This window comes from Desarmillaria tabescens, assembly GCF_030435595.1.
Source record: "Desarmillaria tabescens strain CCBAS 213 chromosome Unknown EV420scaffold_16, whole genome shotgun sequence".
Classification (NCBI taxonomy): Eukaryota; Fungi; Basidiomycota; class Agaricomycetes; order Agaricales; family Physalacriaceae; genus Desarmillaria; species Desarmillaria tabescens.
The window spans coordinates 352391-379405 of NW_026848315.1; the positions used below are offsets into that span (position 1 = coordinate 352391).

Sequence of the window (27015 nt, forward strand, 5' to 3'; positions counted from 1 at the left end):
GTTGACATGATGCGGACGTGATTCCGAAACAACATTCTACAAAAAGACAAAAACATCGTCGGTAAACGCAAAATATAAATGCGTAAGCACCAGACCCGAAATCGTACCATCAAACATGCATCATGGAAAGTTGGAAAGGTCTGGCTCAGCTCAGGCTGTGATTAATGATTCTGCGCTCCGCCATTCGAATCATGCATATCGGACCGGGTTCCCGAATGACATCATATACTGATAGGCTCCTAGATGCGTATACTACAAACAGAAAAGATCATAAAATAACAAGATCATAAATACAATAATCTAGCAGGACAAGTCCCTTCGCATTAATCCTCGTCATCTGCCAACAGATCATTCACTTCATCTTCCTCCCCTTCGGAATCACTATCAGCGGGACCGAGCAGGGAGTCGTCAACGACCGATGACGTATCTATCTCTTCTATCTCCTCCTCTAGCAGATGATTGATGTCAGCATCAACCGCTGACGCCGTTTCAACCTTGACTCTACAAAGGGACAAAGATCAGATCAGACGACCCTGCCTGACCGGAAAGAACAGACCTGGTCATGGACTTGAGGGGAACAGGTGTTGACCCCGTCTCATCGTCAGAATCCAGGGTCAAGTCGATGAAAACAGGCATCCTTCGGTGCGCTGTCTCGAGGCCATCAGCAGGGTATACAAAAGTCGATGACAATGAGACTCACGCTGCTCGTTTGGGATTTGAACGAGTCCGAGTCGCTGGCGGTGCGGTGTGTTCCGTCCGCTCCGTTTCGAAGTCGGACCCATCATCAGAGCCAGAGATGCGTCGTTTTCTACAGGGAGTAAAATAAATACAAGGAGTGACCGATTTCGCAGCAGACGTACTTGGCTTTGGTCTTTGGCTTACGACTGTTCGTTTCAGTATCTTCTGAGCTAAGGCTTGTAACACTATCGGACCGCCTAAAATACTCATTAGCCCAATATCTCCAGATTACTAGAGAAGATAAATCTAACCTCTTACGCGTTCTCTTGGGCTTTACATCAATGACCTCATCTTCATCGTCCAATGGAATGAGTTCGTCAAGGAAGGTGAAGAGCTCCTTCAACTCATCCAGGTCCCTGTACTCCTCTTCACTGAAGTTGGCGAGTTGGGATTCGAATTTCTTCGACAAGGCTATCTCGAACTTGTTTATGGCATTCTTTGCCGTAGCATCCTTTACCGGCTGACGCTGCAAGGAAGATAAGCCGGACGACCACGGCAATTCTATCGAGTGAGTCATACTGATTGTAGCCTGAATAATAGCATCTTGAGAGTGCGTAAAGCGTTGCCATCAGCGTTGTCGGGTATATGTAATTTGCTGATATTCGTGCAAAGTGCTTTCTTGTCGTCCTCTGCAGAGCAGTGAGTTTTATCTCACCTACACAGGATGAATGCTCACTGTCAAGTGTGTCCTTTAAGAGGATCTTCACAATATCGATCGTCATCATGAACTGAATGGATGCAGCATCGCAATATAAAGGGTGCTCCTCGGTGATAACCGTCTCTTGGTTCACTCTACAAACCAAACATTAGGGCAAGTCAAATAGGGGTCTTTTACAACAAACCTGAAGTTGTACGGGTTTGTCCATGTCATAAAGTGTCCGATGATCAGCGTCGGAGAAACCATAACGTCGGTAGATGTATCATTTCGGGCGTTACTAAGCTCCTGCAAGGTGTCAGTGAAAACCTAGACACGGACCAAATCAGCAGGCGAAGGCGATAAAAAAAACAAAAGAAAGAACCTCTGCCACGAGTCGCTTGTTAGCTGGCGACGACGCAGAATAAAGATTGAAGAAGTGTAACAAAAGTTGACGGAGCGGTTGGTTGCTGGTCGTTTCCGGCGAGAAATACATCATGAGCAAGTGAACAATGATCTGGCAAGACCAATGTCAAAACTGAGAACGACGGAACAACAACGGTACATTCACCAGTTCATCCGTGAAGATGCCTGCCATGATGAGTTTCGCCAGTCCATGACAGATTACTTCTTGAGCTTTTGCTGATGTTTCCTCCTCCAGTTTTGCAATCAGACTATCAGCTACCGCTCTGACCTGCAGAGTACTTTTAATACAAAGATCAGCTGACAATCACAGGCGGACTGACATTTTCTGGGCTCAGAATGGCGCGTTGATAAACCATCAGGATGTCGAAAAGTCCTTGCAGAATGATTATCTTCAGTTCCTCTGGAGCTGTAGTTGAGTGTTGAAGAAACATCTCGACTGTCTTGATTGTTGCAAGTTTCTAAAAAACGAACGTCAGAGTGATCGTACACACATGCATCATGCTAACATACCTGGTCGATGAGGCATATTAAAGCGAGACATGTCCAGGCCTTGTCCCTAGAAATATCGTCGAAAGGCTCTTTTACAGTCGGGAGGATGAGCTCTTTAAACAGTCCATTCAATGACGAATTATTGTTTATCGTCTACGTCTATGTGAATGGCTGCGGTATGGCGAAGGACATCAAACTCACGTCATTGACCTGCTCCAACATCGCAACACTCATCGTCAGGCATTTAAGGTTGATTGCAACCTTGTCCTCGGTAGACTTCTCTTGGACAGATTTTTGTGTATTAGGTCGCACGGGCGTACTGGGCGTGCTTTCAAAGCTCGCATCGGGATCCCCCTGTGAAATCATGAAACATGGGTGCCGGCAATATTGGCAGGATACGAACGCTTACCTCGGCCTCCTGTGCAATAGCATCAATATCGTCTCCGGGGTCTCTCAAGTCCTGGATGAATTCGACGACGACTCGTATAAGGTCTCGCTCACTCGCCGTGATGAAGGGGAGAACCTGCATGCACCCCGTAAGAATATTTTCCGGGACATTCTCTTTAAGCATAGCCTCTACTGGATGTCAGAACCAAGTTCATTCAAAGCGGAGTATACTCACTGATTAAGTCGTAGGTTTTCCGTCGTCCAGTCTCGTCACCATAATCAAGATGGGTTGTAATTTTCAGCATCTCCTCAAGAAAAAACTCCTTCATGTCCCTGTGTTCCTCGTTCCGGTATTCGTACAAGAAGCAATCATTGAATGTTTCTTGCAACGGAAAGAGATGGTCAGTCACGAGAGGAAGATAATTTTCCAGCCGGTCTAGCTTCTTCATCTTGTCCTCTTCGTTCTTAAATCTCTTCAAACTTTCGATGTACACACGAGCAAGAAAAGCTGACTCTGGAGTCATCTGATGAGCTGAGCAGGTATCAATACTTAATAATAGTAGTCTGTACAAAGCGCTTGCCTTTACAAGTCAGCAGCTTGGTTTCGGAAGGTTTGGTTTCAAAGACGCTTAAGAGCGCTTTCTCTGCCGATTCCGGTGCAACCAGCAAGTCGAACAGAGACAAAAATGCCAAAAATTTGGCATTGCTTGACGCTTGCTCGTCCTTATCCGGACCCTCTTGCTTCACGGGCATTTCTTCAGCAAGATCGAACCACGTTGCAATAAGGTCTCTGGCAGCGTCTACGACAGAGTCTTCGCGATCGCCTATTCCAGTGCACACAATCCTCTCTCGTTGTGCAATGGTGATTCTGCGAGGATGGGTTGGGCCCATTTCGTTATTTTGTGTGGCGTTCCGTTTGAGAAATATGTAACAATTTTTCCTGACAGGAGATATCGCAATCTTGTAATCGATCAAGTATGGCATCCATTGTGTTGTCGTTGATAGGTATATTCCAAAGGATTGCACGACGAACTTCCCTAGATAGATAAATCAATGGACTGTTGATGCACACGCGCACCAAAAACATACGCGGAATCGTCAGCCGACAGAGCATTGCGTAGTGTCAGCGTAACTTGTATATCTTCACTGTCGGGGTCCTCTCCACCAGCAAATTTGCAGAGTCCAAGAGCAGCTTGAGTTCTCACTGCAGCGTCCTTGTCTTGAAGACGGTCCTCCAAATGCTTCCATATAGACTTCCACAATCCCTCACTGCCAATACCGTTGAGCGAGAAGAAACCGAAAGATGATGGACTCACTCAATTTCCCCTAAGTGTGATACCACAGCAGAACATGTCTGAACGACTCTAAAGCGCACATTCTTGTCCTTTGCTCTGAATCCTGCGAGCAAGAATTTACAAAAACCGAAAGTGAACCGAGATGCTAATGTATCCTCGTCTTTCACATTCTCGTAGTCGTCGTCGACAGGGTCCTCTTCTCTTCCTCGCAATTCCTCGACCGCTAAGACAAGAAATGAGCTTTGATTTATGAGTGAAAAGAGAGATACGCACCTCTTTCATTAATTAATTTGACGTACGCCCCCAACAACTTCACGATGTTCTCCGCAGATTTCTCGGTGCGCTTCAAAAGAAAGATGCGGCTTAGAAGCTCGCTAACAATCTCCAGGAATTTTGTCTCTCCGGACAATCGATTGCCTTCAGAGAATTTCATGCTGGCCATTTCCGCATGACACTTGTAGAGCTCGACGACATTCTTCTTGTGACTGGTGGCAGAATGCTGGGCTTGATCGAAAATTTGACAAATTTTGGAACAGATCTCATCTATAGAGAGAATATTCTTCTTCTTGATCCTAGCCGGCATATCGCAGAGGAGAAAAAAGCAAGGAAATAGTCGTGAAGGTAAGGTCTTTGATTGAATGTTGATGTTTCAGGGTTACGACGTTCACGATCACGCTAGTCACGGTTATCACGTGCATCGTCTTCGCGACTGTGACAGTCCTAAAAAAGTAACTCGTTCCCTTCTCATTCCTGCTCATTCTCACCGATCGCTCACCAACCAGTGACCACTAGCTTTCCGCCCTCCTGCCACACTATCAAGCTAGAAAGGTTCTAGATGGAATCAGGATTCAGTTATTTTCTTTGCTGTTTCCCTAAAGGCCAATAGGCCGTTCAGTATCAATGGGCTTTCTGTCAGGCGACGGAACATTTAAAAGTCTTTTATCCGACAATCACCTCAGCATGGAAAGGCAACGGCGGGACAGCATTTAAAATGTTACTGCCATAGAGATACCGACCCGCAGAAAAGAACGGCCGCGGCCGGTTGGTGGTACTCTGATAAGACACGAAGACAGGTATCCATCGTTGGTAAGGACCCATCAGCCAACAGAAAGACGCGTTGGTGTTTGAGCACTCGCCAATGTCGCTCTTCCCGAGTTGCACAAAAGCGCCTCAGCTAACCTCCGAGAGAGTGCCATTCTCTGCCCTTCTCTACCCCCATGAACTCTGCTTCTGTTATGGACGCGTCTGCGCCTGTTCTCTCTCCTGGTGTAGGGTATGCAACTGTCTTGGGTATGGGTATGGGCTTTGCGGGGCTGATGCTGCTCATCACCAAATTAACTGATCGTTATACTGAGCACCATGCTGGTGGATCGTTGGAAGAATTCATTTCGGCAAGCCGCTCGTTGAAGCCAGGTCTCATCGCTTCAGGGATTGTTTCTGCAGCAACGTGGGCTGCTACACTCCTGCAATCATCCACGGTTTGCCTGGCTTAAGGATTATCCGAGTCAGCCCCCTGGGTGTGTATGAGTTGCTAGTATGTGCACTTCGTATACTGACGTCGTTTTTCTTCTAGTGGTATGCGGTAAGTGCACAACGTTGTGTAGGCTTTTTATTCGCTAAATCGCTTTTAGGCTGGTTCGTCAACGCAGATTGTCCATGAATCTTTCTAGCTGTTTTTTCATCTACTGATCAAACATTTCATAGATGGCATTCGCCCAGAATGCTATTCAGTTGAAAAGAAACGTGCCTGGAGCTCATACCTTTCTTGAAGTAATTGCTGTGCGATGGGGGGACGCCCGCACATTTCAGTTTTATGTTTTTTTTGGATTAGGAACCAGTAAGTGCTTATACCTGCGTCTTGCCGACGAAATGATGACCGCGTCGTAGACATTATGTATGATTCATTTTTTCTTCTGGAAAAACAGCAACCTGACTTCTTATAAGTCTAATGGCGCAATTCATTACTGGTGGAAGTAATACCGTCAACACACTCACGAGTATGAATACGATCGCTGCATGTTTTCTTATACCTGTAGGCGTCGTAGTCTATACATTAGTCAGTGGTCTTCGAGCTAGTAAGGATGGTGGATATGCGTCGGATTATATACTCACGGAGCTTTTGATAGCTTTCTTCTCGGACCACCTGCACACCACTCTGATCTTCGCAATCATACTGGCCTTCGGATTTTCAGCCTTCGCTACGAATGAGTACTTGGGTCCCCTTCGAAAGTGTATGTTCTTTTCCAGGTTGCCGCAACAAACTATCCTATCACGGGCAATGCTGGTGGTTCTTACACGATATTCAGATCCATAGATGGTATGGTCTTCGGCATTGTCGTAATGGTTTTTGGGTATGTTTACCAATACCTTCATCGTTCGACGCTGAGCTGATATACGTTCATCTAGATTTGGTATAGTAACTTAACATTGACATCCATCCCCCGTTGACTTTATTATCGTGTCATAGAGACTGTTTACCTGGATCAGACCTATTGGTCTGTCCGGTAGTTTTTTCTTCGAATGATGGTACTCATTGTAGGATAGGCAACGAGCTGTAGCTAGCAAGGGGAGCACTTTCGTCGAGGGTTATATCTTGGGAAGCTTTTCCTTTCTCCCTGTTCCCTACGTATTCGCTACTGCAGCGGGTCTTGCCATCGTAGCCCTTTCTGCCGATTCCACGTCGCCATACGCTCCATTAAGTGCCGCACAATATAGTCTGGCAGCACCAGCTGCTGCTACAGCACTGTTAGGGAGATCTGGTGCCATCTTGCCGCTGATTGTTCTCTTTTTAGCCGTGACTTCAGCAGTATGTTCTATTACCTATGCTTAGCGTGACATATAGTTGACTTTCTACTCTAGGCATCAGCTGAACTCGTCGCAGTTTCGGCTATCATTACTTATGATATCTACAAGCGTTGTATCCACCCCGCCGCCACTGACAAGCAGATCCTCTGGGTATCTCATGTCGGTGTCGTTGGTTTCGGTATTTTCATGGGTATACTGGGGGTCATTTTCTATGAAATTGGCATCTCTCTTTCATGGCTATGTGAGTATTCCAGACATTATACTCTACAATTACTCATTATCTTTACTTTTCAGACGGATTCACGGGTCTGTATCTGTAATGGCAGTTGACTGAGGGTCTGTGACTGATATTATTATTAATGTGCAGGCGTTTTTGCCTTTTCTAGCGCGCCACGCCAATAGATGGGGTTGCCTTGCTGGTTTGTGGATTGGTTTCTCATGTGGTATTGCTGCGTGGTTGGCCACCGCTGCAGGTTATGAGGTACGTTTTATTTAATTCTATCTCCTACGTATAACGTATTCGACCATCAACTTACAGGACGTAATCGATGTTACAACCACTGGGGGAACCTACGAGCAACTGGCCGAAAACGCAGGGTCTTTCTTCATGGCTGCAATCATTTCAAGCATCGTTTCACATGTGTGGCCCGAGAACTTCGACTTTGATATTACCCGAAGGATGAACACTTTTCAGCCGGAGGACACCGACGCCGAAGGCCACGTTGATGCGGTAGAAACAGACTCTGCGCACGAGACGAGAATCGATACCAATGTCAGCGAGGTCGACATGGAGAAGGGTGTACATGTCCACAACGATGCTTCCGATGATGATATGTACAAAGACTTTATTTTCTCAGTACGACTAACTATCGTTCTATTCCTAGTTTAAGTCCATCCTCACTAATATGAGCCCCACATAATTGACTTCCTTTCTTTTTAGGTTCTGTATCTTTGTGTAAGTTTTCGGAAATTTGTCTTTACGGATGACTAAGGTTGAGTTCTTGCATGATGGTCATCCCACGAATATGGTCCAAGGTATTTGAATCTCAGTATTCTAGTCCGATTACATTTTCTCATATTATAGAAGGCCAGCTTCACATGGTGGATTGTTCTTGCGTTCTTATGGACATTCGTAGCGTCCTTCATTGTCATTATCTACCCTATTGTACGTCGTCCTCGTATCGACTTCTTCATTGACTGCTGACTGTTTCTGCAGTGGGAGTCTCGACATGCGTTATGGGAGATAATGCGAGGCATGATGACAGATATGTCTGGCAAACGCAAAGGTATCAGATGAGGTGCTTGTGTACATATTTTTCTTCGTAGATATAAATGCCTTACTGTGCCTAACCCTTTGATACGTGCCGACCTATACCGACCAGGCGTGTATCCACTACGTGATATATTATATGTATATATCGTTTGAATTGTTGACGATTCTGAGTGATTATACGTCCCCATAGGGGAGGAAAACACGAATGTAATAAGCAATCCGACGGAACTAGTCTAGCGAAAGGACAAGGTACGCTGTTTCTATGGCCTTGAAGTGGGCATAAGCAATGGGAAAGAAAGTGAGATCATTAAACCACTCACCAAATCATCAAGGCAACGGTCGCGTCGTTTACCACATCGTAAGCTGGTATTCTTTGTGTCTTTCATGGCACAAAAACTAGCAGAAGACTTTCTTTCTTTCCCGCGACCGAAGGGTATCCTTTCACGGTCGCTGTCGTCATCGGGTTCGGGATCATCAAGAACAGATATCAGCTGCATATCTTCAATCCGGAGCATCCTCAGCGTGTCCCGGCACGCTACTCTCGTCTCGATGGACAGACTTGTATAGGTAATCAGAGTTTCGATATCCGTGATGCATGAGGCAATGCAGGACAGAAGCTCGTGCGGAAGATGATTCAGACCATCTGTTATCTCGAGAGGATTCTGATCCAGGGGAAGCCAGCATGGGTAATAGTCGATGAGATCGTCGAGATACTGGCACAGACGCAAAAGCATCGATATGCCCGGCGTGGAAGCATACCACGATGGAAGGAAATCTACACAATTGGTATGAACTACGTCTCCGATCTAAGTGTTCAGTCTGACAACGGCCCATTTGTAAATGGAAGAAATGACTCCAAAAAACGTCAGGATTTTTCTTGGATCGGGAGCGCATGTGCAGTGATACCCAACTACTGACAATTGTAACGAACGTTCGTCTTCCAGATGCGTGGCAACATAGAGGCAGAGATTATCTCTCAGTCACCAGACTGGCAAATCATCACCGTTCTTCGTCAACGAGAAATAATTTGATCGGGTCAGGAAATTGACCGAGTAAATCGGCTTGGCAAGCACCATCCATGCAAATGCGAATGCAACACGACAATGGTCTCTGTCGATATCTTGCGACCGGAAAGGTTCAAAAATCCGAAAAGCTTGTTAAGAGCTACAGCCTACCGCGGATTTCCGCAAAAGAAGACTTATCCGCTACACGACGACGGACAGCCTCTACTGAGACAACTGATCGAGGTCGCCGAGAACAATATCGTCTGCAACGCCAGCGCCGAGAGAAAATTTCTTCTCTAGGAGCATGCCTTCCAAACGAAACACAGGTTGAGAGTTGACGTGAAAAACAAGGTTTTCCTGGCCTCTCTGTTATTGAGTTCGAGTTTTGAAGAGTAGGGGGCCTGTATACCATGTTTTTGCGACAGGTAGGTGTCGTATTCTGCACGAAAGGCAGCTAGCCACTTGTCAAATTCCTCGCGATCTTTAGGTATAGTGTCTAGGATATCGAGACCTGGAACCCCCGGAGAGGCATCATGATGGTAGTAGTAGAGGAAGTACCATCCCCGGCCTCCATCGATAGACCTTGAAGCCTGGTGTACCCATGGCAAAATAACAGCCATAATTTGTGATAGGAGTAGGACGTAGCAGTAGTCATCTCGTCTGTGACTTAGCTATCGTTGAACGCGACACCGACGTTGACGAATTTGTCTCATAGTGACGATCATGCAACGATGAATGGAGAGGGTGAGTCATGGAAATCGTTGCCTTGATATTTGAAGAATTTTGGAGTTCTAATCCTCCGTGTTTCAGCGTTAAAGATGTATCAATATCTCGAAGAAATAGAAAGAAGTTGGTTGGTCCTTGCACCACCTTGATGAAAGTTGGGGTTTTGGCAAAATTTGACGATATTTGTCTGATCCTTCCGACACGCGCCGAACGCGCCGACGACGAATTGCCACTGACCACATCATCCTTACCTTGCCTGGTAACATCCAGCATGGCGTCAGACGGCCACGACGAACCGACGACAAATGGGACGACTTCTACTCATATCGACAAGCCCGCTGGCGGACGACCACGACATGGTTCCGAGTCTGATGCCCAAGAGATGGTCATTCAGTCCCTACGTACCCAAATACAGGATCTGTACTCTCAAGTCACGCAGCTCAACGCGAAGCTCGTAAAATCATACGACAGAGTATCAGATCTGGAGGACGACCTTCATGTTACCTCCGCCAATTTGCGGTCTTCGACGCTAAAAGTATCAGAGCTGGAATTCGAAAGGACGCAACATCTCTCCGCTCTGAATACGGGTCTGCTGGTGGAGAAGAGCAACGTTACTGCCGAGCTCAATCGCCTGATGGAGAAGGCTACGGAGGAAGCAGCTCAACGTGGTCAGGCTGAGACGGCGCGGGCGACGATTGAGAAGGAATTGGATGACCTTAGTGCGAGTCTCTTCGATCAGGCCAATACCATGGTTGCCGAAGCGCGATATTCCAAGGCGCTTAGCGAACGAAAGGTCGAGGAAGCAGAAATTGCGTTGAAAGGCGCTGAAGAGGCCGTTGCACTCATGCAGCAGCAGATGCAAGCACTCCAGGCTGACAAGGAGGAGGCCGACAAACGTGCGCTGGAAATACGAGTTTCGATGGGTAAAGGGAAATGGGCAGAGCGACGTGAAGATGGCTCTCTGAGACGCCCGTTGCGCCTTATCTGTTCTCACCTCCCGTACCAGGAGTTCCTCCTGTTCGTGGCCCACCTGCGCACCCTTCATACCTCCACCCCGACACCGCCAACAATGACCACTCTTCTTCCGCTTCCATTCATTGCGCGCCTCTCGTCGGAAGACTCGTCAGTGATTTTCCGTCAGTTTATTGCATATTCATGATGCTTACTCTGTGCTAGAGAGCCTACTGTTCGCCTTGATCTCGCCCCCTCGTTAAATTGGCTATCGCGCCGCTCCGTTCTTGCTGCAATCCATAATGGACAGCTTACAATTGAACCTATATCATCTACCTATTTGTTACAAGATACGTTCTCAAATGCACCCTCTATCCCTGGCCTGTCCGGAAACAATGCTGTCTGTGCGCTATGCGGAGAGCCTGTCTTTCCCAATTCCGAATCGCGACCTTCTGGTTCTGGTGGTTCCTGGTCGTCTTCTCTGTTCAAGAAACCATTATCTTACACTTTAAACGGTTCAAACGGTTCGAATTCTGTACCACCTTCGCCAATAAATACGAAACCTACTCAGGTTTACGTATTCAGAGTCTCTTCACCACCGTCCTCATCATCGGCCCTTCCTAACCTCTCCATTCCTACGACACCTTTCGCATCGACATCCTCGCAATCGCAGACAAATAATTCTGGTGCTCATTTAACGACCAACCATCACTCCAGTGGTAGTTCTCAGTCAACGGCTGCATACCCTCTTTGTACTGGCGGCTGGTGTCTCACGCGGTTGCGACAGACATGCACTCTATGGGCATTCGTTCGCACGGGTATCGTGGAAAGAATATGGGAAGAGGAAGTCCCGTCGTTACCTCCGCCACCGATACCGGCTGCGTCGAACAGTGACAAACCTCCAGTTCCACCACGGCGAAGGGGGCTTTGGGGTATGGCCAGTGCTCTTGGCGAGAGAGCAGCAAGCTGGAGTGGCGACGATAAAGAAAAGAAGAAGCTTCAAGTGGAGAAGGAGAAGGAAAAGAAACTCGACCTTACGTGGGAGCGGGACCAAGCAAATGCCATAGCCCAGAATGAAAACCTACGAAACAAGAAGTTTGAACCGCCGCCTCTGCATCCGTCCTTATCCGCTGCTCCCAAGAGTCCGTCAGCCGTCGTTCCGGCTCCAGTCCCACCGCCACTTCCCAGACGAAATGACCGGCGTCCTGTTCCACAGCCTCCACCAACGACAGCAGCACAGGAAGCGGAACCGCCTACGTCGGGAATCCGTCCTCAAACTCCGACACGCGTACCTCTTCCCGACTCTAGGCCCGCTACCCCCGTCTCCCCTGCAGCACCTCCTCCGCTTCCTCGAAGAGCTGCCGCGCGTGGACCCCGTCCTATGCCCGGATCAAGACCAGGTACGCCGAAGCCTGAAGGAGTGGCAAAGGAGAAAGCGGAGGAAGATGAGAAGGAGAAGGAGAAGAAGGCGCCGGACAGCGTACGGGAGAAGGATGATTCCAACACTAAGGAAGACGAGGAAGAAAAGACGGAAGCAGGGAAAGAAAGCGAGAACACGGAGAAAGAAGTCGAGCGTCCCGCAGCAGAGGAGAGACATCCCACTCCTGAGGCTCCAACCACTGAACCCTCTGAAACGCCTGGAACTGAACCAGGTGTGGCAGAGGTGGAAGAGAAACATCCTGCTCCAGAAGGGGTTGAAGAGACAAAGCAATCTAGCTCCGAAGGTAATGAAAGCGACGCGCCTTCTTCACCTACGCCTTCGCATGTAAATGGGAAGGTAGACTTCGGAGACCGGAATGTCACGTCCACTTCTGATGACGAGAACGAAAAGTTCGAGTCGCCGGTCGAGTCTGTGCCCGAATCCGATAACGAGAAGGAGGTGTCAGACAATGAAGATGAGAATAAGGAGGTTTATATCGGTGATACCACTTGGGAGGAGAGGACTTGGAAAGAACTCGTACGGATAAAGGAAGATATGTTCTGGGCACGCGTTGGTGGATTGAGGTAGTATTGTTATACATGGCCACTTCGAGACTTCAACTTCAACTTGTTTGCGCGTTCTCTAGAGCTGCCTAGTTATTTATCGACTACACTTTTCTTTCTCTGGAATCATGCTTAATCTAGAACCTCATATAGATACCCTCCATCCATGTGTCCGCGTTTCATCTGGCTGTATACATTACATCACTTGTTTCTTTTTCACCCATTCTTCGTGCCGTCTGACCAATTCTGAAATGATATCTTCTTCGATTTCTTTGGTTGGGTCGTGGGCTAAATCAATACGGAGCCAATGATCTACGAATGTAGAAGTGGCCTCCTCTAGCTTGCTGGTGGAAGCATCGCCATCGGGCTGAGAGTTGCGAGAGACGAAGACCACCTCAAATTTACGTCGATGAAGGTCATTCCCGATGACCACTTGGTGACCGTATCGTTCTAGTGCTGCATGAGCTTTTGGTATCAGTAAAAGAGGATCCGTTTCGAGCTAAGAGAAGGCAGGTAAGAAAACAAGGCAGCCCGGCAAAATTTGTCCTTCGTTACCTTAAACGAGACAATAAAACCGTCATGAGTCCATTCATCTACCATAGACTTGAGGATCTTTGGCACTTGATCCATTTCAATGTGTAGGCTTCCCTTGCCAGATTGGATCTTGTGCTCTGACTGAAGGATTTTAACGCAAGCTCAAGGGCCACAAGGCGTTACGCACCATCTTCTGTCTTGGAAGGAAGAAGTCACTGACAGCAGCGGCCAAGTAATACATTGCCCTTCTCCGCATAACGGAGAGCTCCTGCGAAACAGCGCGAAGAAGCCAGAGATAATCATTGACAGTAACGAATGTCAAGGTGAGCAACGTTCCGTTAGCATGAACAGACTTGTACGCCGTTAAGACCTCGAGTAAATGAGCCCTTTTATTGGCTGTTACGCTGATCTGGGGTTCTTTGCTGTCTGTCTGGTCTATTTCGAGGAAGTCGAGGAAAGGATTGGTAGAATGGGAATAATGTCGGCTGAATGGTTGTAGACTGAACTGGCGATGCATGAAAATGACGGCATATCCGGCTTTGAGGAAATACTCCGCAGATGTGGCACCTCTGGTACCTGTGTTTCCTTGAGTAAAGGTTTGGCGGAATACTGCTCAAGTCCACACACCGGCACTAAAATTGTCAAGAAATCGGACACTGTTGCACATCAAATTGTAAGCGTCTCCCACTGCTGCACAACGGAACGCTCTCACACATTGAGCTCTAGAGGAACAGTGGTCCCTCCACTCTATGCTTGTAGCACTGAGCAAAGCAGTCAAACAAAGGTCGAATGGCCTCACCGTAACCAAAACTACATTTCGATTCTGTTGGATTTGCTGGGCGACAAAGGCACGAACGGCATTGACTTCATGCTCGAGATTGGGTGGTGGACCCTGCGTAGCAAAATACGACTCTGCGGAGAAGGTCGTAGGTTCGCTGTGCATCGTCAATAGGCGTGCATGGGCGACCCTGGACTGTGAGGTGTCATCATGCCATGTGACATTTTTGGTCGCGATTTCGAATCTCGCGCGTTGATCGTCTTACGATAGAAAAATATATACAATGTTATCATTGAACTTCAGAGCTCGAAGAATTCGAACGCTGCTGTTCAAGCTAATTGGAAGCATTGAATACTATCAACCTCTGTCGTATAGTCAATTGAAAAACCGTCCGCCATCAATGCTAATCTGGAAATGTATGTCTATGACAAGAAACGTATACATAGATTGAGTGACGCTTACAGTCTGACCAGTGATGAAGTGCGACTCTGGCGATGCAAGGTACGAGACCAAGCTGGCCAAATCCTTAGGGTGCCCTATCTTCTTCAATGCAGATGTGTTTTCACTCTGGTGGACCTTTGATGGAAATTCTAGTATCAGGACATAGCTGGCGAGAGCTCAAGAATATTGTTACATATTTGGCGAAGTCTTCTCCGGGGAACATAGATCTCGACAATGGTGTGTCGATAAACCCTGATGACTAGCAATAAAATGAACTGAAAGACGAGGGAACCGATGATACACACCGGGTGCATAAGCATTGACGGTGATCTGGTGCGGTCCCAGTTCCATCGCTGGAGAATTAGTGTCTAGCCTTGGGGTTTAGTCATAACAACAGTTAGACACACCAGCACTCTGTGTCAGCCCGCGAACAGCGAATTTTGACATGGTATAAGGACATGTGCCTGGCAGAGCTAAGAGGTAGTCAAATATGGACGAAAAGAAAAATCCAGACATTCGGTTCTGACCTCTCATCCCTGCGATAGAATTTGCGCCAATAATGCGCCCCCCTTGACCTTGTTTAATCATCTGCATCGCAGCATACTTATAGCAAAGGAATACTCCTCGCGCATTTACTCCTAAAATGTGGTCCCATTCCTCCGCCGTGGCTGATTTTGGCAGATAACAGAAGATCAAATACCAAAGATATAAACAGGCGTTCCGTAACTCACTGTTCATAAGACCAGAGAATCTAGGACATATGCCGGCATTGGCTACCATCTGGATAAAACGTCAAGTCAAATGAAAACAAAAAGAAAAAAGACGAAAGATACTTACAACATCCAGCCTGCCTAACACTTTTACCGTCTCATCAACCATGGCCTTTACCTCGTCCTCCTTCGAAACATCGGCTATGTAAGTGGATGCTTTCTTTCCCAGCTTCTCGATTTCGTTGTGAAGGGTCTCCAGATTCTCTTTCTGGGAAGCGATATCGTTCAGAGTAACATCGAATCCATCGCTTGCAAGACGAAGCGCGATAGCACGGCCTATTCCGCCCGCGCAGCCTGTCACTAGTGCAACTGGGCGTTCGGTCATGGTGGTAGGCTGTACGTTTGTTTCCTGTCCAGGGAAAGAGATATAGAAAGAGGGGCCAACACGAAGGTCCTAAATCCCAATTCGCTAAAGACTGCGAGAATTCCTCCCATATCCGATGGGGAATGCCCTCATTGCGAACAGTGTATCATTGAATGGCCGCATGGCAGATTTCGCAGGCCCTTGTCATAAGACCGGCCCAGCATTCAACAATGTCCCGGATTCGAGGAACAGAAGATCCCACACTTAATTCCGAGAGCCTTAGATAGCCTCCCTAGAAAGGCCAAAGAAATTCAAGAAACTCCACGAGAGCTGGGAACGCATTTGGAACTTGAGGGATAATACCGAGTCCATAGCAATCGCATGTACTTGCCTGACTGGTGCGGCATTGGCCAAGTACTAAGTAAAGCATACGAGGAAACTTCCAAGCAGATAAAAATTGCGTATATTCACCATTCGGTCCGGGTGTTGAATGCTCTCAACATATATCTTACGACTGGCGGAATACGGTCAATTGAAGAACCATCCGCCATCAACAGAAATCTAGAAAACAAGTACGTCTGTGACAAGAAATCCACATACATAACGAATGTCACTTACGCTCTGTCCAGTAATGAAGTGCGATTCTGGCGACGCAATGTATGAAACCAAGCTGGCTAAATCCTTAGGTTGTCCTATCTTCTTTAACGCGACTTTATCTTCATGTTGGTGGGCCTTTAAGGAAAACACGGATTAGGAAACAATTGATGTAGCTCAGAGATATTGTTACACTTTCAGCGAATTCTTCTCCAGAATACACAGATCTCGTCATGGGAGTGTCAATAAACCCTGATACACATGAATATAAAAAATTAAAAGACAAGAAACCGAATGATACAGACCAGGTGCATAAGCATTGACAGTGATCTGGTGCGGTCCCAGTTCCATCGCTGGAGAATTAGTGTCTAGCCTTGGGGTTTAGTCATAACAACAGTTAGACACACCAGCACTCTGCGTCAACCCGCGAACAGCGAATTTTGATGAGCTATAAGGACATAAATTCCCATGGGCTAGTAAGAGAAACGTTGAATCAGGACACAAAGTGAGGCACAGAATGGACCATTCTCACCTCTCATCCCCGTGACGGAATTCGCACCAATAATCCGTCCTCCCCAACCTTGTTTGACCATCTGTATCGCAGCGTACTTGTAGCAAAGGAATATTCCTCGTGCGTTTATGGCAAAAATGCGGTCCCATTCCTCCACCGTGGCTGATATCGGAGTTCCAGAAAATCTGATTACCAAGACGTAAACAGGTGTTCGATAACTCACTGTCCATGAGACCAGAGGAACCTGAACATATACCTGCATTGGCTACCATCTAGAGTGAAACGTCAAGTCAAACGGGGGAAAGATTGGGAGAAAGCTTACAATATCCAATCTACCTAGCACTTCAACAGTCTTATCAACCATAGCCTTTACCTCGTCCTCTTTCGAAACATCAGCTGTGTAAATGGATGCTTTCTTTCCCAGCTTCTCGATTTCGTTGTGAAGGGTCTCCAGATTCTCTTTCTGGGAAGCGATATCGTTCAAAGTAACGTCGAATCCATCGCTTGCAAGACGAAGAGCAATGGCACGGCCTATTCCGCCCGCGCAGCCTGTCACTAGTGCAACTGGGCGTTCGGTCATGGTGGTAGGCTGTACGTTTGCTTCCTGTCCAGGGAGAAATATATAGAAGATGATACCGGGCCTAAACCAGGAGTACGAGAAGCCTTCACATGTTTGATAACGAGAATGCCGCATGGAAAACCTCGCAGATGACCTGTGCCCTCGTCACAAGACTTCTAAATGTTCAGTAATACACGAATTCGAAGAGAATGTAGTTCTAATGTTCTCACAGGGTGCAGTGAGTTCGAAAAAGGAACTCCTAGAAAAGCCAAAGCTCCCAGACAGTGGGGGAAACACTTGAGACCTCGAGAATAGACAATATTGATCCACAAGAATGATGAACGTTGTGCGTAGGCAGGCTAGTAGAAAAATTGCAGCAATTTCCAAGTCGATACTTGGTCATCCAAGTTGACGCCAAGCTGAAAGACTGCCTTCCTGTCTGGATTCCGGCAACCGGGCTCCCAAGGTTAAACCTCGCCCATGCCTATGAGAAGTATACCTGAGTAGCCAGGAATAAGTCCGTTTTTCGTGGAGAATCATGTCACTTATGAAGCGGTAGGTTCTTAGCTGCAGAAAAGTCGAAGTCCTACCTGGATTTCAATATTAGAACATCCCCCGTCACACTAGAAAAGATTGTGTTATATTACGCAAGGACAATACCATTGATGCCGGAGGGCTTTCCACTTTACGAGTGTGAACCAATCGGCCGTAGAGAGCAGTCCTAGCTTTGACCAAACAAATGCGACATAACCGTCCCGTCACTCCTTGACGTATGGGGGAGGTGGCTCAAGATCATTGATCCTACCATAACCCAAAGCATCCGCTGGAGATTTGCCGTCTGCGTTGTCTTTAGGGGGTGTCGGCGGGAGGGGCAGCGGCGAAGTAGCATCCAAATCTGGGTCAAACCGGTCGTCTGAGTCCGGGGCACTGACTGTAATATATGGAAGAAGCTGCTCCTGCTCCTCGTCTTTATTTAACGTCATGTCGCGACGTCTGATGGTTTCTCTTTGTCTGAAGTGAAGACCGATGATTAGAAGGACAAGCAGACCGGCGACTAATGAGTAATTAGACTCGGACAAGAATTAATGTACTGTTGCAATGTAACGCACGTATACCGAACATCAATATAATAACGCTACCGACATTGACGGTGCATGTCCTTGGAAAGGTAGGCTTTGATCCAGGATTGGTAAACTGTACAGTGCTGACAAAATTGTGATTGTTGGTTAAAATCAAACCAATTTCGATCTAATTGCGTACCCATTCCATTTACAGGTGGAAAAGGCTGGGAATCGTAAGGAATCAGTCGTTATGTCGATTCAGAAACCACACTCACCACCGCCGATATGTGATGGAGAAAGGTAAAAGAGTTTCATCTTTTCTTATGGCTGTGTGTAGTTGAGGACCGTACTCGGGGCCAGGCTGCACTGGCGCGTACTCGTAGATAGGGAACAGCCACTAGAGATTCAGTCGAGACCATTCGAAATGATAAGCCAAAGACGCTGAGTTTGAACCAGGTAGATTTGTACTGCCCGCCGCCTTACCCTCTTATGACGCTATGACTCGTGTTGCTTTCGGAGCAATTCGGCCGACTGTGCAACTTCGCTCACCGTTGTAATGGCGGACGACACTGCAGACAGCGCAGCAGCAGTCCAACAGGAAAATGCGCCTCGTTCTACATCTATTCATAATGGTGCCAGCTTACTCGTGGAACTTTCTCCGCTGAGCTCGCAGGCGCACTGAGCAACGTTCACCTGGCATACAAACGACAGATAGAAGCCGCAAGGTGTCGGAGGACGTTCGTATCGCAGAACTCGAGCAGGCACTCAGGGCGCGCGAAAGTGTATTGGCAGAGGGCAGAGGCGAGGGCTAAGCAAGTCTCAGAAGAAAATGCACAACTCCTCCACACCCACCAGCAACTTGTGCAGGGATTCTCGGATTTTCGCTGCGCCGCTGATATCTCGAGAAAGACATCTAACGAGGTGTCAGAACAGCAAGCTGCTTCACTCATTGCGGAACGAGATGGCGCGTGTTCGGACGCTACAGCCATGCAGGTAGAGGTACAGCAGCTCCGGAACGAGATAGCTGGGCAAAAGTTGGAACGCGAAGCGCTGAATGAGCGTATCAAGAAGCTCGAAGGCGAGGCGGACTCTATCCGAGCAGATTACAAGAAAGCCGATGCAGAGAGAAAACAAGCCAGAGACGACGCCGCGGAGGCTCGAGGGGCGCTTGCCGGACTCAAGAGCGCGTTGGGAGCGATTGGGTTAGAGTATGTCCAAGAGGATACCAAATTTTATTTCTCTAAAGAAATCATTCCACGCGTGGCGGAGCTTTTCAACGAAGGACAAAAGGCTCAGGCAATCTCCCTGGCATTGGCATCAATACAGGACAAGCCAGATAGCACGAAGAAACCTTTGTCGCCCGACGCTCTATCTCCTTTCAATCTCGCTACGTTCATCACTATCATGAAGGACATTCTATCTGATGTTGCAGTTGCCGGCAGTGGCTGGGAGGCGCTGTGCCGTTCGAAGGAGAAGGAGGGGAACGCATTGCGGGAACAGCGCGACACGCTTTCCACACAGTCCTCTAGAATGAAGGAAGCCAAGGACGCGGCTGTGAAAGAATGGACCGAGATCAAATCGACTCTCGCTCCTGCTGGGCTGGCGTATACAGACACTAACAACATTGTTTTTCACGAAGGGCTTGGTCTCTGCCCTGAAGGAACTCACACCGATGAAAGAAAAGCTGAAGCAGACAGCTGATACTCTGTGCTCCGAGGATCCTAACAACGACCTCCAAGCGCTTCTGCAAGCTCCCGAACCTAAGCTATCCACGCTCAGAATCTGATAGCTTCTATGCGCAAGTGGTTCGCTGTCGCACAAGCCATTAGCGATGCTTCATTAGCATTGTGCCGATCCAAGGAAAAGGAGCTTACCGAACTCTCGGTAGGGAGAATTTTGCAGCAAGACGAGATTCAACTTCTCAATGAGAAAGTAAAAGAGGCCGAAAGTCAGTGATATCTGTTTCTCCTATTTGAAACGTTAATGAACGATATGTTCTATAGCTCAGCTGAAGGAGCTCGACGCGCAGAGTCAGAATGAGGACTCTTCGTCTGTTTCGACTTCGCAACCCACCCGTAAGCGAAAAAAATCTAGTCGAGCATCGACGTCCGCCGCCCTCCTCCCGTCTCAAATCGCTTCGTCTTCCAGTCAACCCTTTCCAAGTTCGACTAAGACGGCCAATCGCGTGAAATCCGGCGGTCGTCTTTCTAGTCCCATTGTCCCTACCACAGACCCTACCCCTTCGTCCCGTAAACGTCCACGATTGACCTCATCTTCCATCTCTGTGTCTACTACATCAACCATCCAGCGAAAAAGGTCGCCGTCTGTCATCATTGTCGGTGATAGTGACGACGAAATTAACTCGAAACCTCCTGTATCTAATAAGCCTAGTCCAAAAGATCGGGCTGGGAGGGCCAAAAAGTCTAGGAAATCTTTTGTGGTCGATGATGACGAACCAGCACCAACAAAGCTAAGAAAACAAGGAGTCCCATCAGGCAAGGACAAGGACAAGGACAAGGAGGACCCGTTCCTCGAGTTCACGTCCTCCAGATCTAAACCGCCATCAAAGAGCAGCCAAATAAATAAAGGTATCGCGTGCTCACATACTTCCAGTGTTCCCGTGCTGACTATTATTTGAGGGTCTGGGAAGAAAGCCTGAATTCGACGTAATCTCATTCTATTTTGTAAAATTGCCGACATCTTATCAGAAAAATGAGGTCTGTATTTTGTATGCTCTGTTGATATCATGCATCGTCGATTGCAATATTTATGCGCGCTACCTTTACGACGTACATTCTAATCCTATCCTGCAATTATACCTGGTTGACAAACGTACACAGCTATTTATATAACGGAATATCAAACAAACTTAAGCATCAACTAGTTGGGAAGCACCGTGGCCCAACTATAACCTCGTTGCGTTAGGAACAGGCATATCTGAATCCCAGAGACTCCACACCAACCCTTTACTTGGCCTGACGCCGTCCTTGATGATTTTTTCATATGCAGCCTTTACCGCGTCCGATCCCATATACCCTTTCGATCTCTACCCAGCCGCCACAGTCTCTCATCAGTTCCTTCCAAGCTATTTCCTGCATTGTAAAGATCTCTTCTACCCTGAGCTCATGCCGTCGTACTGCTAACCACTTGGCGTGAAGAAATGCTCCTCCTGGGGCCAGAACGCAGACGTCGGATCTGAGGAAGGCGTAGCCCCGAGGGTATGTCCTGCCCTCAGTTCTGATGCATCAGAGGACGGCGAAAGGTTCGTCATCCCCAATGTAATAAAAGCTGCAAGAACACCAGTATAAGGCGAAGTGAAGTGATCGAACACCCGTTGGTTAAGCGGCGCGTTTCCTGCCACGTCGACGTACACCCAACGATCTTTCTCCCGCCCATGAAAGGAGTCGGACGCCGTGAACGAGCTGTATTCAAGCACCTCATCATAAAGCTCCAGACCCTTCGTGAACTCCATGTTTCGAGAAGAGGTCAGGCCAATGATCTTTGGGGTTATATCTGCGTTTGCCCGTCGTTTACGGATGAGGTAAGCGGCGCAAAAAGCGGTTTTGGAAGAGGCCGACGAAAGGAGGATGGTGGACGCGCCACCCCCGATATTTTTGAAGACCAAAGCCAGTCTTCAAACCAATACGCAGTCCAGAAGAGTGGCCGGTAGAGCATAGTGAGGTCCTCCGCTCGTGGGTTAGGGGTGTATTGCGGGTCTGTCGCGCACCGAAGGACTTGATTGTATGGTCGATAGTCTGTTGACAAAAAATTCAGAGGGAATTCATAGAATTTTATTCCGTTTGGCGTACCTGCTGGTAGGTGGGGCCTGGAAATATAGAACGCATATTTGTTCACGTCCGAGGGAGACACCGGCAACAAAAGATATCTAGTCGGTGCCAAGTAGCCATAAACACGTTCGCCTACAGCAATTTTGGGGTGCCCTGATGTTATAACCGTTGCAAACCCCCAGACAGGCACGATCCCATGGCTTTTTGCGCTCACTTCTTCATGCTCAGGCGTGGTATGAAAATCAAAGTATCTGTGATACAGCTGAAGCTTAAGCTTTGACCTAAGAAAACTAGAGTCGTACCTATAATGCGGATGCTCGCCCAAAGCCTGATAAGTGACGTTATTCGCAGAGAATCCAAACCGGTCAACTCGAAGTAGAATGTGGTTGGCTGGGATATATGTTAGCTTGGGTGTCGAAATGACTATGGCCACGTCAGGACTTTGGCCGGACGGCGGTCTGGGTACGCAAAGGGTGATATTGGTGGATACGTCCATGGGTGTAGACGTCAAGCCAACCTTATGTAAGTGACACGGGTTTCAGCATGGTCGATGGGAACGCGACCGCATCAATTGTGCGAGTGAAGTACAAAGTTAACCGGTAATGCACAGCCACGCGAGGTACTCGTGAACTTGAGAAATTCCAGGAATGTATTATTCATTAATTCTATCTAACATACAATAATAAGTATTAGATGCCGTTATAGGAATATTATAGTAGGTAAATTAGGATGTTGTCTAGGCCTATATTAATTGGTTGTCTGTGATATTATGATGGAATTTATCAACCGCCGTCAGTCAGCGCAGCGCTCATTGCTCAGTTTCCGCGCACTTTCCTCAGTTCGTTATCTGTTACAAGTTTTAGATTCCGTTTGAATCGCGTCGACAGCGTAATTTCATTGTGTACTCACTAACGAAAGCCGAGCTGGGTGCAACCACCGTCAAAGCGCCGATGATCATCTGTAGTGCCCTTTGTACATTTACCTGCTGGGGCTGAGGCAGCGACGACACCAGTCCGATCAAAAACCTGTAAGCAGTTGACCACAAATCCTGTGTAGAATAGACGGCAAAATCAAGGAACCACTTCAGCACGACAAACGAAAACACTTACACCCAAAATTGCGTCGACGAAAGAGAATTCGGCGATATTCATCACGCTCAAAACCTGTGTGATTACAAAGGCTGCCCTATCCATTCTCTCCAAAGAATTGGGATTCATGGATCTGACGGGAAAATGAAGAACAATCACGGTGGCATGCGCCAAGGTGTGGATCATTACTGCGGTAGCCGGCGTACTTAGCGTTAACATGGCTTGGAAAGTGGGCAGGCTCTCAATGAAGCGTTCCAGAACGTTGGAAAACGAATCAAAGGTTGCCTTGAAGTGATTTACTTGTGTGTATATTCATTCCTAATAATCGTATGTCGGATGCGTGACTCAAGCGAAGAAAACAGTACGCCTTACCGGGACGCACCCTCGACTTGAAAAGCGAAGCTTGCTCGAATAAAATTGATGCCTTGGCATGCAGGGCAAGAATAGATGTCCCCGCATCTGCTTCACCGTGCAGGAGTCTCTGGATGGTGTGGCTAGTTCCGCCCAAAAGACGAGAAGGCTTTCGAAAGAATTAGCACAAGCACAAGCACAGAGATATGAAGAGACTTACCCTGGAATATTTCACTAATATCCAGAGGCCAAGGCGCGTCGATTCTAGTCGCGTCTCCGTCGGATAGGTTGGAAGGAGATCCATCCACAGCAGTCCAGCAGTTATTTAAGATTACGACCGTCCAAAGACCATTAAGTCTCTCTCCTTCCTCGAGAGCGTTACGTGCTTCTCCGAGAATAGACACGCTACCTCCATTCTGAGACCTGATCTTATGCAGCCCAGAGCTAAGCACGAGGGAGACCGCAGCGCTGGTATGATATTTTCCCTCGAGCATCTTCATGTTCCGGAAGAAATACTGAGCTAGAGTACCTCGGCCTGGATGCATTGGATAACTCCGTAGGGATGGACAGAGCAGTTTGCCAGTCCTTGAGAAGCAAGATTTACAGCTTGAGCAAGAAATTTGTCTTCCCAAGCCGCGATTTCCTGGGAAGGGGAGAGGTGAATTCCCCATAGGTATGCGACACTAAGCAGAGCAGCAACAGGTCGTTCAATAAGGTTGCTGCTAGTTGCCGACTGGACAAAGTGGGCGATGTCAAGGAAGAATCCGAGTTCCGCGCAGTGACGAAGGAACGTCTGCAAGCTGGAGGTACATCAGTGAGAATTCGCAAGAGCACATAATCATATACTCACATGACCTGGTGAACTTGTACAGGCATATTCTTTTGTGGGTTAATATATGCGGCTTGGATGATTAGTGACAAACTCACAGGTTCTTCGTTGCGAGGATTGCCTGAGTGCGACAAATAAAGGTCACTTCATCAGATTATCAGAAATTTCGTACCTTGCGATGGCAGAAGAGTATTGTACGGCTGGGTCAAAAATATAGGCGACCCAGGACTTGCTTGTCGGGCAGTCTCGAGTTCATGAATACGTCGTTCGACAGTGGCTATCTGCTCTTCTAACATCCGAGTCTTCGTCATACCTTGACCATAATATTCGCATTCGTTAAAAATGGAAGAAGCCTCGCATTGTCCGCATTTTGGCTGTCTTCCATCACACCTCTAGAGCTGAGTGTTAGTGAGCTGAAGATAAGATACAGGTATGTAACTCACAATCTTCCGGTGCCTACATCGTAATAAGCAGGGCATAAATATCGTTCCAAATAAAGCTAGTGACTTCATTTACCTGCAGTTAAGACACGCGCCGCCCTTGGGAAGCTGCGGGGTGCGAGAAGAAGTGTTACTCCGGCGAGAGCTTGAAGCCATGTCAGTTGATGAATATTTCTTCATCTTCCGCCCTCCCTATATACCCGTCACAATCCCACATAATCAGCCGAGATATCTATGCCCCGGTAATTGGTCGAATCGTTTCACTCATTTCCAAGACACGTAGTCGAGAGACGGGTGTGAGATAAAATGGCACGAACGGACCAGTGTACTGGTGTTTTGCAGTTATGGGCGCCGGGAAGAACTCGCAATTCCCGAAGATCAGTCCATCCCGAGACGGCGAGTAGACTGTGTCCTGAACAACGAAGAGAAGTGACGAGCGCCGTAGACTCATTGCTAAGGTTTGGGTGTCGAATAATCTAAGCAAAGCCGACGTTTCATCTAAACCTGCAAAAATCATTGACTGAACACGGACCGACTCTGTTGATTGGTGGGGAACTGCAGACTTTCTGATGCCAGTGCCTCGAATATAATCTGTAAGAGTCGCTTCCAACGCCAAGGAGTTATTCGATAAGCGTTAGCAGAGTGTGACGAGAGAATAAAATTGTGGTTGGATCCTGAGGATCCTGAAGATATCAAACGACCAACAAGAGTCACAGAGGTGAACTGACTTCGACTGCGCTGCCCCAGTGCTCGACTTCGAAACGTCGTGACCATCACGTTTGAGGGTGACGTTCAATATCAGTAATATCAACCCTGATAGTACCGCTTTGTCATACTATTTGCTCCTCCACATATGGCAACTTCTTTATAACTTTAGGAGGACGACGAGAGGATGGTACGGAATGCTTGACCTCTAGCTTCATCTTGTTGGTGACCATGTATGATCATGTACGAGTATCTCTCACCGCCAGGAAATACTGTGCTACAAACGAACGGAGTTCAGTGGCATCATTCAAAGAGCTCGTATATTACGATGATCATCGGTATATTGCAAGTTGTGGCAACTTGTTTTAGCAAAGCATTGATATAAACCGTTTCGGAGATCAGCGAAGTGAATTATAAATCCAGATGTGCCATAGCCCCAACAACTTGAGATTAGCGAATCAAGGAGAACATGGGCAGTGGTCAGTCTCAGGTTTGGGAATCGGAGCGCACTTGAAACTAATACATTTTTATCACTATTAACTAGATCCTTAATGTACAATAAAACCGGGTAGCTGGAAACCCATCCTCCCTGCTACCCCTCAAAAGAACCTGATTGCGATACAGTGGGTATAAGCGATACTTAATACAATGGTTGGCGCATGTGAGAAATGCGTATGTGCGTTATTTATCATAGCTTATCATAGCGAAATCGACATATCCGGGTCCAAAGATACCGACGGGCTTCGTCTGACCTCCCCGTTACGAAGGATACGGTACGGATGTACCCTGGCGCCCTTGGCAAGGGGTCGGTGGGGTTGACGAAACTGCTGCAGAGCTGGTCCGACAAGAAAAAGAGGCCTGGGAAGGTGGGGCGTGGTCTGCAGACGTTTGGAGTGAGGAAAGTGGTGGAATATACGGGGCGTCTGGAGGGGGGACAACAACAACGGCGTCTGCAGCATCCAAAGGACATGGAACGAGTCGAAGGCGGATCCCAGCGGGGAATGTCAAGGAGGGGTATCGCGAAGATGATGGAGACGGTGTCCGTGAAGATGTAGAAGAAGAGATGGAGGCTTGTCGGTGCAAACGACGATTTTGATGCACGGCTCTAGGGCACGACTGTCCATAATAATCAGAATGAGTTATTCTAAGGCAAAATGTTGACTTACTAGGTAATTTAGAGGTTTGTTACTAGTATCAACTTCCTTGCACAAAGGAAGAAGGTCCAAGCTATGAATCGACGGAAGTGTGGGTCGTTGTGAAGGCATAGAGAGGTGTGAATTTTGGATTGAATGTAATGGTCCACCGGGGCTCGAGGACCAGCCTTTTGATTTTGAACAAAGTTTGAAGACGAAATAGCAAGAACGGGAGGGAGGATGGAAATATTGGTACGAAACGAGCATAGTTACTTTATATCACTCAGAAAGAATCCGGCCGACCCATTCATTGTAAACAAAAGCATCGCTTCAATAGCCCGCGTGCGCACAATGAACGTTGAACATAAACCATTGTTTTGTCACATATGTCACAATGTGTCACAACTGTCTCAATTCG

General features: G+C 47.5%; 10 protein-coding genes across 10 annotated transcripts; 3 read left to right on the plus strand and 7 right to left on the minus strand.

The window, feature by feature from the left end:
- Window positions 1–203: 203 nt before the first annotated feature.
- Window positions 204–4581, minus strand: EV420DRAFT_1540608 (nuclear condensing complex subunit). The gene is made up of 19 exons (XM_060473086.1): window positions 4243–4581; window positions 3991–4192; window positions 3764–3943; window positions 3256–3614; window positions 2910–3206; window positions 2697–2863; window positions 2489–2641; window positions 2309–2440; window positions 2119–2256; window positions 1944–2066; window positions 1758–1889; window positions 1581–1702; window positions 1415–1530; window positions 1258–1367; window positions 990–1204; window positions 861–935; window positions 701–808; window positions 557–637; window positions 204–501 (listed from the first exon to the last, which is right to left on the minus strand). The coding sequence occupies exons 1-19, from the start codon at window positions 4550–4552 to the stop codon at window positions 324–326; spliced, it is 3198 nt and encodes a 1065-aa protein (XP_060331050.1). The 5' UTR covers window positions 4553–4581; the 3' UTR covers window positions 204–323.
- Window positions 4582–5186: 605 nt separating this feature from the next.
- On the plus strand, window positions 5187–8071 carry EV420DRAFT_1763884 (solute symporter family transporter; the record flags this gene model as incomplete). The annotated part of the gene is made up of 16 exons (XM_060480759.1): window positions 5187–5447; window positions 5543–5551; window positions 5601–5621; window positions 5674–5806; window positions 5857–5863; window positions 5914–6044; window positions 6096–6200; window positions 6284–6320; window positions 6376–6385; window positions 6439–6464; window positions 6514–6775; window positions 6829–7080; window positions 7142–7255; window positions 7313–7630; window positions 7859–7939; window positions 7991–8071. The coding sequence occupies 16 exons, from the start codon at window positions 5187–5189 to the stop codon at window positions 8069–8071; spliced, it is 1848 nt and encodes a 615-aa protein (XP_060331051.1).
- A 1928-nt stretch (window positions 8072–9999) lies between these two features.
- EV420DRAFT_333332 (uncharacterized protein) lies at window positions 10000–12961 on the plus strand. The gene is made up of 2 exons (XM_060481737.1): window positions 10000–10899; window positions 10954–12961. The coding sequence occupies exons 1-2, from the start codon at window positions 10049–10051 to the stop codon at window positions 12734–12736; spliced, it is 2634 nt and encodes an 877-aa protein (XP_060331052.1). The 5' UTR covers window positions 10000–10048; the 3' UTR covers window positions 12737–12961.
- On the minus strand, window positions 12908–14188 carry EV420DRAFT_1270048 (phosphopantothenate-cysteine ligase; the record flags this gene model as incomplete). The annotated part of the gene is made up of 6 exons (XM_060467539.1): window positions 12908–13210; window positions 13267–13386; window positions 13433–13821; window positions 13873–13901; window positions 13958–13992; window positions 14045–14188. The coding sequence occupies 6 exons, from the start codon at window positions 14186–14188 to the stop codon at window positions 12908–12910; spliced, it is 1020 nt and encodes a 339-aa protein (XP_060331053.1).
- A 210-nt stretch (window positions 14189–14398) lies between these two features.
- On the minus strand, window positions 14399–17223 carry EV420DRAFT_1269707 (NAD(P)-binding protein; the record flags this gene model as incomplete). Its single annotated transcript, XM_060467519.1, has 12 exons — window positions 14399–14630; window positions 14757–14817; window positions 14872–14937; window positions 14992–15132; window positions 15196–15244; window positions 15302–15628; window positions 16115–16254; window positions 16298–16384; window positions 16438–16485; window positions 16540–16605; window positions 16665–16828; window positions 16928–17223. 12 exons carry the CDS (start codon window positions 17221–17223, stop codon window positions 14399–14401), a joined length of 1677 nt encoding a protein of 558 aa, XP_060331054.1.
- A 737-nt stretch (window positions 17224–17960) lies between these two features.
- On the minus strand, window positions 17961–18578 carry EV420DRAFT_1479482 (uncharacterized protein; the record flags this gene model as incomplete). The annotated part of the gene is made up of 4 exons (XM_060469582.1): window positions 17961–18256; window positions 18312–18406; window positions 18463–18487; window positions 18539–18578. 4 exons carry the CDS (start codon window positions 18576–18578, stop codon window positions 17961–17963), a joined length of 456 nt encoding a protein of 151 aa, XP_060331055.1.
- Window positions 18579–20057: 1479 nt separating this feature from the next.
- EV420DRAFT_1642532 (uncharacterized protein) lies at window positions 20058–20901 on the plus strand (the record flags this gene model as incomplete). The annotated part of the gene is made up of 2 exons (XM_060477377.1): window positions 20058–20211; window positions 20267–20901. The coding sequence occupies 2 exons, from the start codon at window positions 20058–20060 to the stop codon at window positions 20899–20901; spliced, it is 789 nt and encodes a 262-aa protein (XP_060331056.1).
- Window positions 20902–21168: 267 nt separating this feature from the next.
- On the minus strand, window positions 21169–22547 carry EV420DRAFT_1620517 (uncharacterized protein; the record flags this gene model as incomplete). Its single annotated transcript, XM_060475582.1, has 6 exons — window positions 21169–21273; window positions 21299–21458; window positions 21518–21776; window positions 21860–22018; window positions 22073–22302; window positions 22354–22547. 6 exons carry the CDS (start codon window positions 22545–22547, stop codon window positions 21169–21171), a joined length of 1107 nt encoding a protein of 368 aa, XP_060331057.1.
- Window positions 22548–22691: 144 nt separating this feature from the next.
- EV420DRAFT_1540662 (uncharacterized protein) lies at window positions 22692–24399 on the minus strand. The gene is given in 7 exon segments (XM_060473087.1): window positions 22692–22898; window positions 22911–23099; window positions 23161–23438; window positions 23512–23659; window positions 23691–24005; window positions 24044–24290; window positions 24341–24399. The coding sequence occupies 6 exon segments, from the start codon at window positions 24364–24366 to the stop codon at window positions 22911–22913; spliced, it is 1203 nt and encodes a 400-aa protein (XP_060331058.1). The 5' UTR covers window positions 24367–24399; the 3' UTR covers window positions 22692–22898.
- A 1567-nt stretch (window positions 24400–25966) lies between these two features.
- Window positions 25967–26968, minus strand: EV420DRAFT_1540666 (uncharacterized protein). Its single transcript, XM_060473088.1, has 3 exons — window positions 26631–26968; window positions 26351–26580; window positions 25967–26322 (listed from the first exon to the last, which is right to left on the minus strand). Exons 1-3 carry the CDS (start codon window positions 26862–26864, stop codon window positions 26163–26165), a joined length of 624 nt encoding a protein of 207 aa, XP_060331059.1. The 5' UTR covers window positions 26865–26968; the 3' UTR covers window positions 25967–26162.
- Window positions 26969–27015: the final 47 nt, after the last annotated feature.